The sequence below is a fragment of the Rana temporaria genome, chromosome 5, assembly GCF_905171775.1.
Source record: "Rana temporaria chromosome 5, aRanTem1.1, whole genome shotgun sequence".
Lineage (NCBI taxonomy): Eukaryota > Metazoa > Chordata > Amphibia > Anura > Ranidae > Rana > Rana temporaria.
Window position 1 is genome coordinate 44,007,005 of NC_053493.1, and position 16,681 is coordinate 44,023,685.

Here is a 16,681-nt window from a genome sequence, read left to right on the forward strand (position 1 = left end):
TTTTGTATGTGTTCCTTATTTGTTGGTTTATCCCATTCTCCTCTTCATTATTGCCCGGCCATGACAGATGGTTTTGGTATGTACCGGGTACACTGTATTGTGTGTGCAGTGTATTGATTGTGCTGTGCGTGTGTGTGTGTGAAGTGATGCATAGACATGTTCTCTTTATGGTGTTTGTATCATCAGCAATGATGTCACCTTCATCTGTTATCAAGTCCGGGTTTATAGAAAGGTGTTATAGGCCACTGACTAAGGCAGCAAGTTTCCCTGTCTTAACCCATTCCATTCCCTTCTATGCATCAATGAAAATTCCTTTCATTTATATATGTACAGCACAATATGTTTAGTAAAAGTGTGATTCTTACTGTATGAGACCACAAATATCTTGGGATAAAAAAAGTGGTATAAAGAAAAAAAAAGGCCAAAGAATGCACATATCTTTAGCACTGCCTCTAATCGTGCTGATCTGTCTGATTCAGGGACAGCTGACTAGTCACTCATTAGCTGCAGAACTACCACTCCCAGCATGCTGTGCCTGCAATTTATGTGCATTTACACTTTTACAGCCAAATTGGGATATCACCTACTTTATATTTGTTACATATTCACATAGCATAACTTAAAAACAAAAACAAAACAAAAAAAACATTTTTAAAATGTTAATAACTTCAGCACTGAAAAATCCTACTTGGATCTCTTTGTTTTTTAGGGAGCTGAGGTATACCATAATTAACCTTGCCTGTATTGTGCTGGCAGATATCATTATTGGTTGTAAACTAGGTTTTGAAACTGTCTGTCCTGCATTAAAGATTTAGAAGCTAGGCTTTTCAATTGTATGTTAATGAGACAAAGCTGAGCCTGTCATAAGTCTTTCTATTGGGACAGAATTTGGGTCACACTGTCTTAAAAAAAATGCTGCTTCTAGAGGGGTTCAGCGTTTTTGCCTGTAGAAGCAGCTCAATATTATCCTATGTGTCCATGCACATTAGGACGATTAGAGGCTACTTTTAAAGCGGGAGTTCACCCAAAAATCAACTTTCTGTAGTTAGATCCACCACACTGCTGACATCTGCAGTATGCTGGTCTTTTTTATTTTATTTTGGTACTTATCGTTATAGCAGTAGCTCTTCTATGCCTCCGAGCGGGGATTACTTCCCGGTATAGGCGTTCCCTTCAAGACAGGCAAGTTGATTGACAGCCTTCGATAGCGCGTCACGGCTTCCGAAGATACACGAGTGACGCTCGGCAATTTATGGCGCCTGCGCAGTCAGCTCTACACGGCAGGCGCAGGCGCCGTAAACAGCCAAGTGTCACCTCGGCTTTTTTCGTTAGCCGTGACGCGCTATCGAAGGCCGTCAATCAACTTGCTTGCCTTCGGGAACGCCCATTCCCCAAAGAATTCCCCGCTCTGAGCCATAGAAGAGATACCGCTATAACGATAAGTACCAAAATAAAAATAAAAAGACCAGCATACTGCAGATGTCAGCAGTATGCTGGATCGAACTGCAGAAAGTTGATTTTTGGGTGAACTCCCGCTTTAAGCTCAGAGTTTAGAGGCAGAAAAAATCCCTTCTGGCTTGCATTTTGAGAGCAGTTCTCTGGCAAAAAAAATGCTTAAACGCCAGTGAGAGTTTTTTCTGCCAAAATAACTGTTTTTTTTAAGTCCAGTGTGCATGGACCTTCATTCTGAATTTTTTCACAAATGTATGCAGTCTGCCATGACACCTTCTCCCTAGAAACATCTAAAAGGTAAGATTTTTTTTTTTAAATGTTTTTAGGTTTCCTATGTGATTGGGAATACAAACAGTGCCTTGAAAAAGTATTCATACCCCTTGAAATGTTTGACATTTTGTCATGTTACAACCAAAAAACGTAAAAAAAAAATTGGGGGATTTTATGTGATGGACCAATACAAAGTGGCACATAATTGTGAAGTGGATGGAAAATGATAATGGTTTTCAATTTTTTTACAAATAAATATGTGAAAAGTGTGGTGTGCATTTGTATTCAGCCCCCCCTGAGTCAATACTTTGTAGAACCTCCTTTCACTACAATTACAGCTGCAAGTCTTTTTGGGGGTGTCTCTACCAGCTTTGCACATCTAGATAGTGATATTTTTGCCCATTATTCTTTGCAAAATAGCTCAAGCTCTGTCAGATTGGATGGAGAGCGTCTGTGAACAGTAATTTTCAAGTCTTGCCACATTCTAACACATGAATATGCTTTGATCTAAACCAGTGGTCTCCAAACTGCGGCCCGAGGGCCGGATGTGGCCCTTTGCTTGCCTTTATCCGGCCCTTGGAGCATTATCCCTCCCAATGATACGAGACACTATTCTGCCATCTGACAATGACAATGGAGCACCCATTTCTCCCACTGACACCACTAATGGGGCACTATTCCTCCCTATGATACCAGCAGTGGGGCACTATTCCTCCCCCTAATACCAGATGTTTACTCCCACTGATGCCAGGAAAATGTTCACTCCCGTTGGCCAAAGTCCGGCCCTCCAAGAGTCTGAAGGACAATAAACTGGCCCTTTGTTTAGAATGTTTGGAGACCCCTGATCTAAACCATTCCATTGTAGCTCTGGCTGTATGTTTAGGGTCGTTATCCTGCTGGAAAAAGGGTATACCTTTGTCCCAGTCTTTTACAGAATCGAACAGGTTTTCTTCTACGATTGCCCTGTACTTTTTTTTATTTATAAAGATTTCCAATTCATAAATTCACACGTCTAAAAAGAGAAATTGCTCTCTGAGAAATAAACATAGCAGCTGACAAGTCAATCAATACAGATTGGCCAATAAATATAAACAAAAGTGCAGCGCTAATAAAGCAAGTCCAAAAATATAAGTGCAACAAACGGTGACAAATAAATCCAAATAAGTAAGTGCAGCAAACGGTGACAGGCCCAAAATAATCTTCATATACACACCTTCTTATGACTCTCCATAAATTATGACACCACTGTGATCCACCGCCTTGTGCCAAAAAAAAATGCTTAGCAGAGCAAATGAATTCCTCTTTATAAAGAAGAGTCAACTTTCGCTCATATCTCCAAATGGTCCCCATCTGGGATGGTGTGCACTTCCTTCTCCAGGTCCAATAACACCTTCATAGCAGTCATCTCAGACTTGTATTACTCAGCCATGCAATAAGGAGAAAGCCAAAAGAGGCACATAGTGTAAAATCACAAATCGTAGATTTATTAAAATGTACTAAACACTTACAATGTTACAGTAGAAAAGTACCCATCAGATAAAAAAATTATCCCGGGGATCAGACGGCCCATTTCCTTGTATCGGAGTCTGTGATGACATCATAAGCATTGTTTATGCCCTACGAATTTCGTCACGTCTGACGTCGTACTAAACCTAGCCTTATTTTATTGCTGAGTAGTACAAGTCTGAGATTACTGCCCTGAAGGCGGTCTAGTAGCCCTGAAGGGGGAACATGTTTTTGCTCCTGAAATGTGCTTTTTATGTTGTGAATCATTAAAGCTGTTTTGGACTTCTTTATGAAGTTGCTCCTTCTTTTTGCTGCACTTACTGGTTTAAACTTATTTGTCACTGTGTGTTGCACTTATTTATTTGGACTTATTTATAATTGAGGGATTTTTCTATTTTCTACCATTGGTTTATTAGTGCTGCACTGTGGTTTAAATACATTCAACATGTACCTGCTGAATGTCAAAGGACCAACAAGGACCATGTTTATTGCTGTATTAGATTGTTCATATATGTTGGGATTCCAGCTACAAGGTTGCTCAGTAAAGAAATCTTCTTCCCTGTGTCCTGCAAAGCAGCTCTGCACAGGTGTTAGGACTTTGTTTGATTCCCTAAAATTCTATGTGTCTTCCTTTGAATTCCCAAATGATGTACAGTTTTAGGTCTTAATAACAGTCCATCTTTTTGTTGCAGCTAATTTAAAGTTTTTTTTATTTTGTTTTTAAGGGCAAAAGTGATTCACTTTAATTTCCACAAACCAATTATCAAATATGTCCCCACCTAGGAGCTCCTCTCCGCTCACTAACAGCTCCCCTTTGGGGTGGGTGGTATGAGGGGGGACCCGTTGTGAAGGTTTTATGGCTCTGTTAGCCACTCTTGCTCCCCTGTTGGAAGTAATTGCAAATGTAAACCTCATTGGTACAACTAGGTGCTGCTCTCTCCTCTCCGAAGGTACCTACGCATTATTGTTGAGTGGTTTTCTAGCCTTCCTGCATTGCCTCCAGTTTGCATCTATCTGTTTTTGAATGTACCTGCTCCTATACCCTTTTACACATGCTACTGGTTGCATCCAGTCTAGAATTGTTTTGTACTTGTTTCTCTGCTGAATATTCATTAAAATGTTTACAACAAATAAAAATTGATCAAATATGCCTTCTACAATGTTATCTCTATCTAAATGAACTTGTTGCTAAAATTCTTGAAAGAAAACCTTTATAATTTTTGCACAATCTGAGCCAGACCACCTCTGCCAGGTTTCTTCGTGTTGATATGCGCCATATGACTTTCATTCTTGTTTTTCTGTATCCTCAGCTGAAGTCCAGAGTGAAATTGAACGGATCTTTGAGTTAGCGAGGACGTTACAGCTTGTAGTTCTTGACGCCGATACCATCAACCATCCAACGCAACTTAGTAAGACCTCCCTGGCCCCCATCATAGTTTATGTAAAGATTTCTTCTCCAAAGGTAAGTTTGCTTTAGTAACGTGTGTAAGCATTATGTCTAAGAGACATTTTTTCTGCATGTTTTGGTGTCAGAATTGTTTTTCTTCCTATATAAGTTGAGAATGCAAAATCAGCAGCATAGAAGCAGGTTAGAAAGGGTTCAGAAGGAACTGTGAAAGAACCTTGGAAACTCATCTCTTGCGAGCTAACAGGTAGTGTTAGAACTGCTTTGCTCCCCACAAAGCTTGAAGCAGCTTGATGCAGGTTTGAAGGGGATCAAATGTAGGCCAGAAGAAGATCAACAGAAGCACATTGCCAGCTTGTAGAATGCCAACCCGGGTTTCTTAGGACTCAGAGTCTAAGCCCCAGCCTGCTTATTCACCAGAGCCCCCCGATGATGAGGATGGACTTGCAGTGAGCTAAAAACAGGATCTCTGCCCCCCAGGTAAGCCCAGCTGACGATACAGAGACCACTCGCGTATGCAGAGTACAGATAGCAGGAGAGAGAAGAGGATCTGGGAAAGAAGCTGAGGGCAGGGCAGGTGGCAGACAAGCACAAACAGAAGACAAAGCCGGGGTCGATACACGGGAAGTCAGACACTGAATACATGAAACAGTAGGCATACAGGAGCTCAGAGAACTAGGAAGATGCTCAGGCAACATGGGCTACACTGAGCATGTCTTATGCCGCGTACACACGAACGGATTTTCCGTTGGAAAAACTAAAAATTCAGACAGAATTCTGCTCAAGTTTGGCTTGCATACACACGATCACACCAAATTCCGACCGTAAAGAACGAGGTGATTTACAAAACTACGACGAGCCGAGAAAAATTAAGTTCAATGCTTCCGAGCATGCGTCAAATTGTTTCCGAGCATGCATGGTTTTTTCCCATCGGAATTCCATACAGACGAACAAATTTTCCAATAGGAATTTTTTCCGTCGGAAAAATAGAGAACATGTTCTCTATCTAAGTCCGTCGGAATTTCCGACAGAAAAAGTCAGATGGGGCACACACACGGTGGGAATATCCGATAAAAAGCTTCCATCTGACTTTTTCCATCGGAAATTCCGACCGTGTGTACAGGGCATTAGTGTTAGAAAGGAAAGAAATGAAAACCCTCAGTATATCAGGTGATGCCCATAGGTGAGCACAGAAGGTACACAACACATGTGAAAAGAATCAGAGGTCTAGAAAAACCACTGCAGCAAGGTGGTAAGAAATACACAGGCAGGAAACTGCAGCTTAAACCGTGACACACATATGGGTCTGAAAATAAGTTGAAAGCAGTGGCGTATCTAGGGTATGGCAGCCATGGAAAGTGCCATGGGCGCCATGGGGAGGGGGGCGGCAAAAAGCCACCCCCCTCACGAAAAAACCCCACCCGTCCTTCCGCGGCCGCCTCCCGCACTAATGTAGCTCCTGGAGCCGCGGCCGGTCTGATGGAGCACAGCGCCGACAAAGCAATTTGCTAATATTGCTACTTGGCCTGGGGAGGGGAGTGACAGGTGCCTCCATGACTGGCCAGACCGGATCCATGTAGGGTATGGTAACAGTGGCTCCGCCTACCCTCCTCTGTGCGGCATCATCTTCTACCCAGAGCGGTGGTCACAATGGCTGCGTTTGCTGGGCACAGTGGCTGCAATTTTTTTTTTGTTTTCCAGTTTGTTTGCGCCCCCCCCCCCCCCAAAAAAAAAATTTGAGCACCAGCCGCCAGTGGTCCCCAGTGTCCCTCTGTCCTCGTCGCACTGCGTCCCTCCCTGTACCTGGTTATCCGAAAGATGGGTTTCAAATGTTTTGACAGGGGCGCAGTTTCAGTGCTTGCCATAGGCGCCATTTTTACTAGATACGCCTCTGGTGAAAGCATCACAAACTGATCTCGAATACACATTTAATTTTTCCATTTACCTGCAGCAACTTGTTGCCCTTTGGTATTCTAAATGTACAAAGGTTGAAAGGGATTCATCCAACTGGTGCCGGGACTTCAATATTTATTAATATAGAGTAGTAAATGGAATGACAGCAAATAGTGGAAAAGCTCACTGGCTCTGATCAGGCAACTCACATGCAACCCAGTGTTAATTTTGATGTCAAATTTCATTTTAGTCATAGCCTGTTGACTAAAATGCCATTTTAGCTTTAGTTGTATTTTAGTCATCTGAATTGTTTTTGTTTTAGTCGACTAAAATCTCCAGTACATTTTAGTAGACTAAAATCTAATGGTTTTAGTTAAATTGTAACGCATTATTTATGCATTTCTCTAAAATTTTCAAACTCACGCTATACTCCTGAAGTAAAAATCGAATAACATTTTATTAATTATAGTATTAAGGTTTGACCATGTACTACAGACGCAGATTTAGCTGTTGTGATATATAACCAGTGTTAATTTTGACATAATAGTTTCAGTCATAGTCTTTTGACTAATATAACATTTTAGTTTTAGTCGTATTTTAGTCATCTGAATCGTTTTCGTTTTTGTTGTATTTTAATCTACTAAAATAGACATTTTTTGATCTTGTTTATAATTTCCTAGTTTTAGGCACTATGTATAGGTGGATATTGATTACATAATTTGTTGATTTACAATTGTCATAATTGTACATCTTTGTATTTGTCTTGTAGCCCTGATAAAGGGGGGGGGGGTGATTTCCTCCTGAATGTGCTGGCTGTCTTGTGAATCATTAAAGTATAACTAAAGGAAAAAATGTTTTAGTTTTGGATAGAGTATGGCGGGATTAGAACACCTGTCAGTTTTTATTGTTGTCTGTGCCCCCATTGAGGAGATGTTCTGTTTACCATTATTATTGAAAGTAAAAGAAAATCCCAAATTTTGGGTTGTCCCCAGAACAGTAATAGAGGGGAAATCTTCCAATGGGTACACTAATTCTGGTGATCTGGGGGCCCCAAAGGAATTCCCTTAATTTGAAGAGATTTCCTCTCACTTCCTGTTTGGCTATGGGACAGGAAGTAAAGGGAGATCTCCACAATAGGACACACAGTGGAAGACAATCCAAAATAAAGAAAAAGGTTTTGCCTAGATCTATTTGAAAGCCGATTTGGACTTCTTTATGAAATTGGTCTGGTGCTCCTTCTTGTTGTTTTTTGAGTGTACACACAGACCTTTCAAAAGAACCGCAGTTCTCTTGAAAGGCAAGAAGGCGGTGATGTCATTGCGTACGACGCGCTTGTCACATTAGATGCCGTCGACGCCATCTTGCTTCACCCTACCTATGCCGTGGAAGCTACCACGCATGCGTGTAAGTATACACACTCTCTGGTTTCTCGTCGGGAAACAGGCCGACAAGAATCTCGACGAGAAAATAGAGAGCAGGTTCTGTTTTTTTCTCGTCAAGATTCTGGCCAGATTTCCAGACGAGAAACCTGAAAGCCTCGTCCACACGCTCGGTTTACTCGGCAAGAAAGCTCTGCCAGCAGTTTTTCTTGCTGGTTCTTGCCGAGAAAACCGAGCATGTGTACGAGGCTTAAAAGTAAAATATTGCCTGGTTGACTGACCCTTTAAAGTGTTACTAAACCCAGGACCCTGCATTCACTATATCTTGTCTCCCACAGTACACAGAACATAGAAATGCAATAGTTTTAGTAAATATAAACTGCTAAATACCCTTTCTCATTAGAGCAGTATTGTGACTTTTAGCAGTGTCTGGTTAAGCTTGAAGGAGGAGTTTTTTTTTCCCCCTGATTATCCTATGAGGCCCGAGGGCCCCTGACCCTCTGTCTGGACAGTGCTGATTGGTCCTGTGTGGATCACATGCTCTCTCCCAAGAATTAAAAAACTCTAGCAAAACACACCAAACTGAGCACGTGCAGCTTGTCCCCAAGGCTCTGTACTATCAGGAGATGGCTTAGGGACAATAGAAGAAGGGAAAGGATCAGAGAAGACAGGATCAAACAGCCTTTTTTACACAGAGCAGAGGAATTAACCTCTTAGGTTCCACAGTGAGTATAACAAGCATGGTTTACTGCATATACAGACTGATTTTACTGTTGTGGGTTTAGTAACACTTTAAGTTTACTGTCCTTCTACATAATTTGAAATCCTTTTTTCCTCCTATCCCTATGTGACACGCATGATGTGTTTTATTTTTATGTAATGCCAATATATGTTTTGTGTTCAGTATATTAATATTATGTGAATTTAATTATCATTTTCAGGTTTTACAAAGGTTAATAAAATCACGAGGAAAATCTCAGGCAAAACATCTAAACGTCCAAATGGTAGCAGCTGACAAACTAGCACAGTGCCCTCCAGTAAGTGTCCCCTATTATGTTATGTTGTCTGACATAGCCCAGATAGGAGGTACTTCAGACTTTAAGGGCCCATTCACACCAGAACGTGGTATGGAAAACCCACGTTCCGTGCACCTGTCCCGCGTTAAAAACGCACTGGGTGTTTGATCTGTAGCGGATGTCAAAATATTCCTAAAGACACCCCAAACGCAGTGCATTTGCCTGCACCAGATCCACAGTACTGTGAATGCACTACTTTTGATGCAATTTCAGCCTATTCAATTGAATGGGATGAAAATCTCAATGCACAGAATTGCACGCGGACCACATTCCTGTACAATTCAGGTGTGAACCAGCCCTAAAAGCCTAAGTTTAGTCAAAAAAAATGTAAACATATTAGCACAGGCAACATTACTTACAGTCAATGCAATATGTCCTTTGTGCTGCTGGTTGCAGATTTAGTTGAAATCTTCCATCCTCCAATTCCGTCATCATAATCTTCCGATGTCACGGCAATTATTAGAGCTGAGGGACTTGTCATATGCTCTCATTGAGAGTGCCGATTATGCCCTCTATATTCTTTTAAGCTGTACTATATATAGCTTCTATGATTGGAAAACGATCAATGAATGGAGGACGGATGGATCATCGCTTGTTTTGTTTTTTTATTCATAGAAGCCATAGAAAAAAAATACCTTGTTCAGTCACTTTCTGTTCTTGGTGACAACTATCACACAGTCATGCTGCTTCGTTGTCACCCAGTTGCATGTGCCTCTGGCGGAGACTACAAGTAGCAGTGTCAACCCACATTGCACAAGCATAGTCCACTGTTTTTACCAGGGCCGCTGATAGGGTGGGGACCACCAGCCCTCCTGTAGGGGGCCCAGGCACACAGGGGGGCAGCAGGAGGATCGGTGGAGCAGAGAATGAAGGATGACAGCGTCTCTCACCCAGCAACTGAAAGCCGGTTTCTCTCCCTCCCGCCGGCTTTCAGCTGCTAGGTGAAAGACACAAAGCCGAATTTAGGGGATGCTGGAGCGGGTTGTTGTGCCCACCCAGATTTCAATTCTGCCTCCTGGCCCATTTCACAGAACTCCTGCCCCAGCCCCCACTCACAGCCGGGACAACGAGACGGTAGCCTGGAGGCTGGAGCGGTGAGAGAAGAAGAGCCAGCAGGAGGTGCGCTGTGTTCTGCATGAATGGGGGGGATATGTGTGAGGAGCAATAATGAGGGAGGATACGTGCTGGGAGGGGGGTTGGGGGGGTGATTTAGAGGGGGTTGTGCTAGGAGGAGGGATTTGAGTAAATTTGTTCTAAAAGAGGAATTGAAGAAAGAAGATTTGTGCTGAGAGGGGAGATGGGGGGGATTTTGTGCCAGGAGGAAGTAGGGGAATTTGGGCTAATAGGAGGAATTGGGGAGGGGGGGGATTTGTCCTGGCAGGGAAGATTTGGGGGAGAAGATTTATGCAAGGATAGAAAGTTTGAGAAGAAAGAGGATATATGCTAGGCGGGTGATATTTTTGAGTGAGGGAGATTTGTGCTAGGAGGGGGTATTTTTGTCAGGTAGGCTGTATGGGGCCCCGTGATTTCTAACAGCGGCTCTGGTTGTTACTCTAGGGCAGTGATGGCGAACCTTGGCACCCCAGATGTTTTGGAACTACATTTCCCATGATGCTCATGCACTCTGCAGTGTAGTTGAGCATCATGCGAAATGTAGTTCCAAAACTTCTGGGCTGCCAAGGTTTGCCACCACTGCTATAGGGAAACAAGCCCAGAGCAATAATGTAATGAGTACATGTATACGGGAAGTGGCTGAAGGAAGCAGGAGGAGATCAGCAGCACTTGGACACAAATTAGAATGAAAAAAAGTGAGAACGGTATCTTATGCCAAAAATGATAATGGTTTATCGTATGTAGTGCTTTGGCATCAGGTTAGCGTTTAGATCTACTATAATATTTAAAGCAAGACGTCTTGTAATCAAACATATGCTTATCATAGGAAATGTTTGATGTTATCCTGGATGAGAATCAGCTTGAAGATGCCTGTGAACATCTAGCAGATTACCTAGAAGCTTACTGGAAGGCAACACACCCTCCAAGCAGCACCCCGCCCAATGCACTTTTATCTCGCACCCTTACTACTGCAACCCTTCCCGCCACCCCTCCCTCAGCTTCTAATGCACAGGTAAGATGACCTCTGGAATAATCTTAGAGACTGAAAGTGTGTAAAAGGTGTTAGAAAATACCAATAAAAACAGTTGCGACGAAAAGCATACAGTTTCACAGCAAAGCATACACACAGTGAAAGGTAAAGCCCTGGCAATCTCCTTCCCTCGGTGCGGTGGCCAATACCATCCCTTCTCCTCTCGGCCAATCGAGAGGAGAATCAGGAAGACAACAGTGAATATTAATTTGCTATTGTCACACAACTGTGTGGGTCCGGGCCGCAGTGCTCTGTGCCCTAAGGCCACCTTTTTTTAAGCCAATTGGAGCCTCTGGGCCAGATTCACAGAAAACTCTGGCGGCGTAACGTATCGTGTTTACGTTACACCGCCGCAAGTTTTCAGCGCAAGTGCCTGATTCACCAAGCACTTGCGTGTAAACTTACGGCGGTGTATCGTAAAGAAGTTCGGCGCAAGCCCGCCTAATTCAAATGGGGCGTGTACCATTTAAATTAGGCGCGCTCCCGCGCCGGACGTACTGCGCATGCTCCGTTTTTAAAATTCCTGCCGTGCTTTGCGCGAAGTGACGTCATTTTTTTGAACGGCGACGTGCGTAACGTACTTCCGTATTCCCGGACGTCTTACGCCAAAAAAATAATAATTTAAAATTCGACCCGGGAACGACGGCCATACTTTAACATGGCTCATCTAAAGTTAAGCCATGTTAAAGCAGACGTAACTTTGCGACGGGAAAAAATTACTAGCGACGACGTAACGAACACGAAAACCGTCGTGGATCGCCGTAAAAGCTCATTTACATACCCGACACAGGAAAACTACGCAAACTCCACCCAGCGGCGGCCGAAGTATTGCAGCCTAAGATCCGAAGGAGTACGAAGCCGTACGCCTGTCGGATCTTAGCCAAAAGCCGTCGTATCTTGTTTGTGAATCACAAATTAAGATACGACGCGGCAAATTTGAAAATACGCCAGAGTATCAGTAGATACTCCGGCGTATCTCGTCTGTGAATCTGGCCCTCTGGCTCTAATCACGTGCTTCTAAAAAAAAACATGTGTCTGGCAACCTTCATGTAGCTTATGGGCCGGACGCATGGATTAGGTGGGCGTTGCCCCTGCGCCCCTAATGGATGGGCCACCACTGCATAACAGGTAAAATATCTAGCTATGCTGGTCCTGAAAATAGAGATTTTGGTCCATGCTGGCTTGATAAAATGTAACCGTTCCTTTGCCAACCACACATTTGTGGTTTGATCTCCCCATTCCACCCCATCCAAAAGGATGTATGCTGTGTACATCAAAGACAAATACCATATAGTAGAATGTGCCTATGTTTAATTGTAATAGTATTCCTTTACCTTTTGGGTATTAAACAAAATTGATATATTTCAGTTTACCAATCCTTACATGTGGTGGCTGCATTCTTTTTTTTTTAGACATTTTTCCCTTACTTACACTTGTTGATCCAGCCACTAATACACTTTCTGCATTAAGCAGCCCATAGATGACTTGATTCAGCCAGTGTTGATGGGGGAATGCCTCCCGCAGCACTATAGTATTCTGCCAGTAGGGGGGGAGCAGGGGGCCTTTCTGGCTGGCAGAACACAATGCTTACTGCTAACCGCTATAGCTGCTAGCAGTAATCACATGCCAAAAATCCAACAGACTGGTTGTACCCAAATTGGTCGATGTACAATCAGCCTGCCCCTACATGGATTGAATCTTAGCCTGTCCCTGCCAAACTGCCCAAATTTTGATCTATGTATGGCTGGCTTTGGGGCTTCTCCCCTCTGGATGGAGGAGCAATGAATACACTATTGGTATTAGATGGATGAGCAAATTTAGATGGACTTGATTAATGAATAAAGTCGAACGTCGTTAACAATTTTTAAGCTGTTACAGCAACAGGTTTTTCCTTTTGGGATAAAGGTTTTACCTAAATGAATAAAAGATGACCATTGTAGGCACCCTTGTCAGTGATAAATGGTTTGTCGCAACCCTCAACTGCCATTTATGCTGGGCAGCTTTGTCTGTTAATGGAAGTTGAAAAATAAAAGGCTTCCTGGTCAGATCACCAGGAAGATCACCAAAGGAAAAAAAGCTTAAAGAAGAAAACTAACACATCGAACACACTGCAATATATTTACATTTTAGTTTTGGGGTCTATTGCTTTAAGATTAAAACTGAAGATCATTTCCGATCAGATGATGCTAAATATTCATATCTTAGATTCCTGAAAACTTATAATTTTATTGCTTTATTAAACCTAGAGTTTTAAAAATCATGTATTGCAATGTTTTGTCAACAATATACAATCTCTAGTCACTTAAAACCTTGCTATCCTTCCAGATTCCCTATTACATACAAGATTTGTTTATATATCATCTCATGTATACAGTACCAGGGAAAGTGGAAATGTTTGTCAGGTTCTTCGACACGTTTCTTGAATCAGCAGTCCGCTTCATCAGGAAGTGGTTTGATGAATCACAGCAGCAGGGTTCACCTCTGACATGTTTTGGGCTGAAATGCACTTTTTTAATGAGTGTTTAAAGAAGTCAAAACATCAAGGGGGTGTTCTTTCAAAGATAAGTTGCAAACTTTTTGTGATAGCAATGAAGAGGTTCAAGAGGGACTTGATCTTTTTATGGATAACGTAAAAAAAACAAAGAAAAAACCCATTCAAAATGTATGGAAACACTAACAATAAATGTATCTAATGTGCTCTCTTTTTTCTGTTGAATATAGAGTTAAAAGCATTTTATTCTGTTTGACAAGTGCAAAAAAAAAAAAAAGGTTATGAGGAACAATTACAAACATTAAACGTATTCTCTCTCGAGAAGAGAAGCCCAAGAGAGGATATGATAGCGATATACAAATATTTTAATGGTGATTCCAACATTGAGAGGAAACTTCAGACTCAGGACACTCAAGAAGACACGTGGCCACTCTAGGAAGTTGGACGAGAAGTGGTTTAGCCTTAAACTGTAAAGGGGGTTCTGTACTGTTAGAGCGGTAAGGGTGTGAAACTTCCTTCCACAATCTGTGGTTTCATCTGGAAGTGTCACGAATTTAAAAAAACTTTTAGATGGACACAATATACAGGGATGTAGGAAGTGGTAGAGACATAAATACACACACACTCAGGCAGAACTAGATGGACTGGTGTCTGTATTCAACCTCATCAACTATGAAACTATAAGAAGAGAGCAAAGTGTTATGTAGTCCTAACACTTCCTGCCTTAGGGTGACATCGCTTATCTGTACAGTTGTCACCCCAGGAGAGGAAGTTTGGTAATGGCAGGTTTACCGTGGTTAAAAAATACGGTAGTACAAAATTGAGAAATAAAGCCACCACATCTAATGCAGAGGGGAAAACCGAGAACCTGCTCAGTTCAGTCTTTCCCCTACACACGACCAGTTTTCCTGACAGGAAAACTGCGATGGAGCTTTGGCTCTCGGCTATGTGTATGTTCCATCACAGTTTTTCCCATAGGAAAACTTCCCAAAACCGCCGGACAAAAGTCCGCCGGATTTCCCAGCAGGAAAAAAGAGAACTGGTTCTCTTTTTATGTCCGGCGGTTTTTGGGCAGTTTTCCCGTCGGAAAAACTGTGAGGAGCATACACACGGCCGGGATTCCCAGCCAAATGCTCTCCTCACGTGTGTACGAGGCTTTAGGATCAGTAAGTTGCAACAATTTCCATTAGGGTTCCTAGGTTTAGATACTCTTTAAGTTAGCATTCAAAACAGGTGTTCACTTTTTTTATTAGCAGGTCTCCCAAGGAGAGCAAAAGAATGATCATCCTCCTCCCGAACGACCTGGGGCCGTAGAAGAAGAGGCACCCGCCGAACCGCCAACGAGAAAGTCTCAACATCGATCTTCCACCTCTGCCCAGCACCACAACCACCGAAGTGGAGTTAGCAGAGGACTTTCTCGACAGGAGACCTTTGACGAGACGCAAGACAACAGAGACTCCGTATATCTAGAGCCAAAGGATAATTACTCTTCTGAACATGCTGATCCTCAGGAGTCCCACCGGGATCACAACCACAGAGACGAATCTCACGCAGTTAGCGAACACAGACACAAAGAACCTCGACACCGGACAAACGAGGACAGGGATCAGGACCACAACGAATGCAACAAACCCCGCAGCCGTCACAAATCAAGGGAACGATATTGTGAAAAGGACGGAGAGGTTTCTAGGAAACGGAATGATAATGAGTGGAATCGGGATGTTTACATCCGCCAGTAACTTTTTGAACACCTTTTTATATGTGTTTTTTTTTTCTTTTCTGGTTCTAAAACCCCCATGCAAATGATTTGAACCCAAAATACATTACATCCTTGATTCCTCTTCTTTTTTTTTTTTTCTTTACTATTTTTGTTTTTTTACTGCTGTTGCTTCCTAAGCAATAGAATTAAGTACTTTCTTTTTTTTTTTTTTTTTATAGTGTTTTTACTTAAACTTGCCATGGCACATCTGCAGATCTCTTACCAAACCATGTGTTTAGCCGTTTCCGTGAAAACCATTCGAATGCTGTGTTGCCATCAAGATATTGTTGCTGTTTTAAAGCAAGTGATAATGTTTTTGTAGCCTCCTATATATATATATTTTTGTTGTTTTTTTTTTTTTTTTTTAAGACGGGACTGGTTCCAGGCAAAATAAATGGTGATTTCACTTTTTCTTCCATATGTGTTTTCACTTTTGCACTGTTAGAGCGATATATTGACGATGTTTTTTGTTTTCTGATGGCAAAAGTGATATCAGACTTCTGAACAGACTGCTAAAACATTGCATTTATTTTTGTATTTTGAAATGCACCCACCTACTTTGAATGTTAATTTCAGAGCCACTATTTAACTTTTTTTCTCATCCTTTTTGCCTCCCATTGTCTGTGTTTAAAAAAAAAACAGAGTTAAATATTGCCTTATACTCACGACATTTCAAAAAGAATTTTCCGTGTAGTGCTAATCTCTGTTGTATACTCTTGTTGTGTTTATTTTTTTGTCATTTTCTTTGCCCTGCATGCTTAAATGTTAAACTGTACACCGTTTGTTCGTTTAACATCAGAATTGAATAGTCAGTGACTGGAATTAGCAAGGAGATGTAATGGTTAGAGCTCTTTAAATTAAACAATCGTCAGGTATTAGAGCAAAGGTCCCTAACTGTATCTTGTGGTCCACGTTCATTGTTTATTGAATGAGACTTAAAAACATCTGCACTCTAAAGTTCAATTGAACTTTCAGTTTAAACCAGCATAAAACATTCAAGGTGCATCAAAACAAAAAGTGTGCAAAGTCTTACAATATGTTTTCATTAACAAGCAGCCACAGCCAGAGTAGAAAAGCCCCTCCCAGGCCAGCATGCTGATGAAAAGAGTCCTTACTCTGTATTGCAGCAGTGATCTCCCTGCGTATGTCTAATATGTATCCTGTTAAATCATACTCCCTGCTGATTGAGGGCTCTAGCGCTGACTCATCAGGGGACGTGTTGGACCTCTGCAGAGAGATGACTGCTTACATAGAGAGAGCAAGGGTCTTTCTTTACCACATGCTGACAGGGGACAGTCTTTTCTATG

General features: G+C 42.1%; 1 protein-coding gene across 7 annotated transcripts in view; it reads left to right on the forward strand.

Moving 5' to 3' along the window:
• CACNB2 (calcium voltage-gated channel auxiliary subunit beta 2) overlaps positions 1-16,259 on the forward strand; it is a 391,254-nt gene extending 374,995 nt beyond the window's left edge. For 4 of the 7 annotated variants that reach the window (XM_040352483.1, XM_040352478.1, XM_040352485.1 and 1 more), the window contains 4 exons: positions 4,539-4,690; positions 8,847-8,942; positions 10,921-11,106; positions 14,869-16,259. In XM_040352483.1, coding sequence (XP_040208417.1) covers positions 4,539-4,690; positions 8,847-8,942; positions 10,921-11,106; positions 14,869-15,354 — 920 coding nt within the window. In that variant the 3' untranslated portion in view covers positions 15,355-16,259. The remainder of the gene's footprint in view (positions 1-4,538; positions 4,691-8,846; positions 8,943-10,920; positions 11,107-14,868) is intronic. The other 3 variants (XM_040352479.1, XM_040352484.1, XM_040352482.1) reach the window with 1 other exon arrangement.
• Positions 16,260-16,681: the final 422 nt, after the last annotated feature.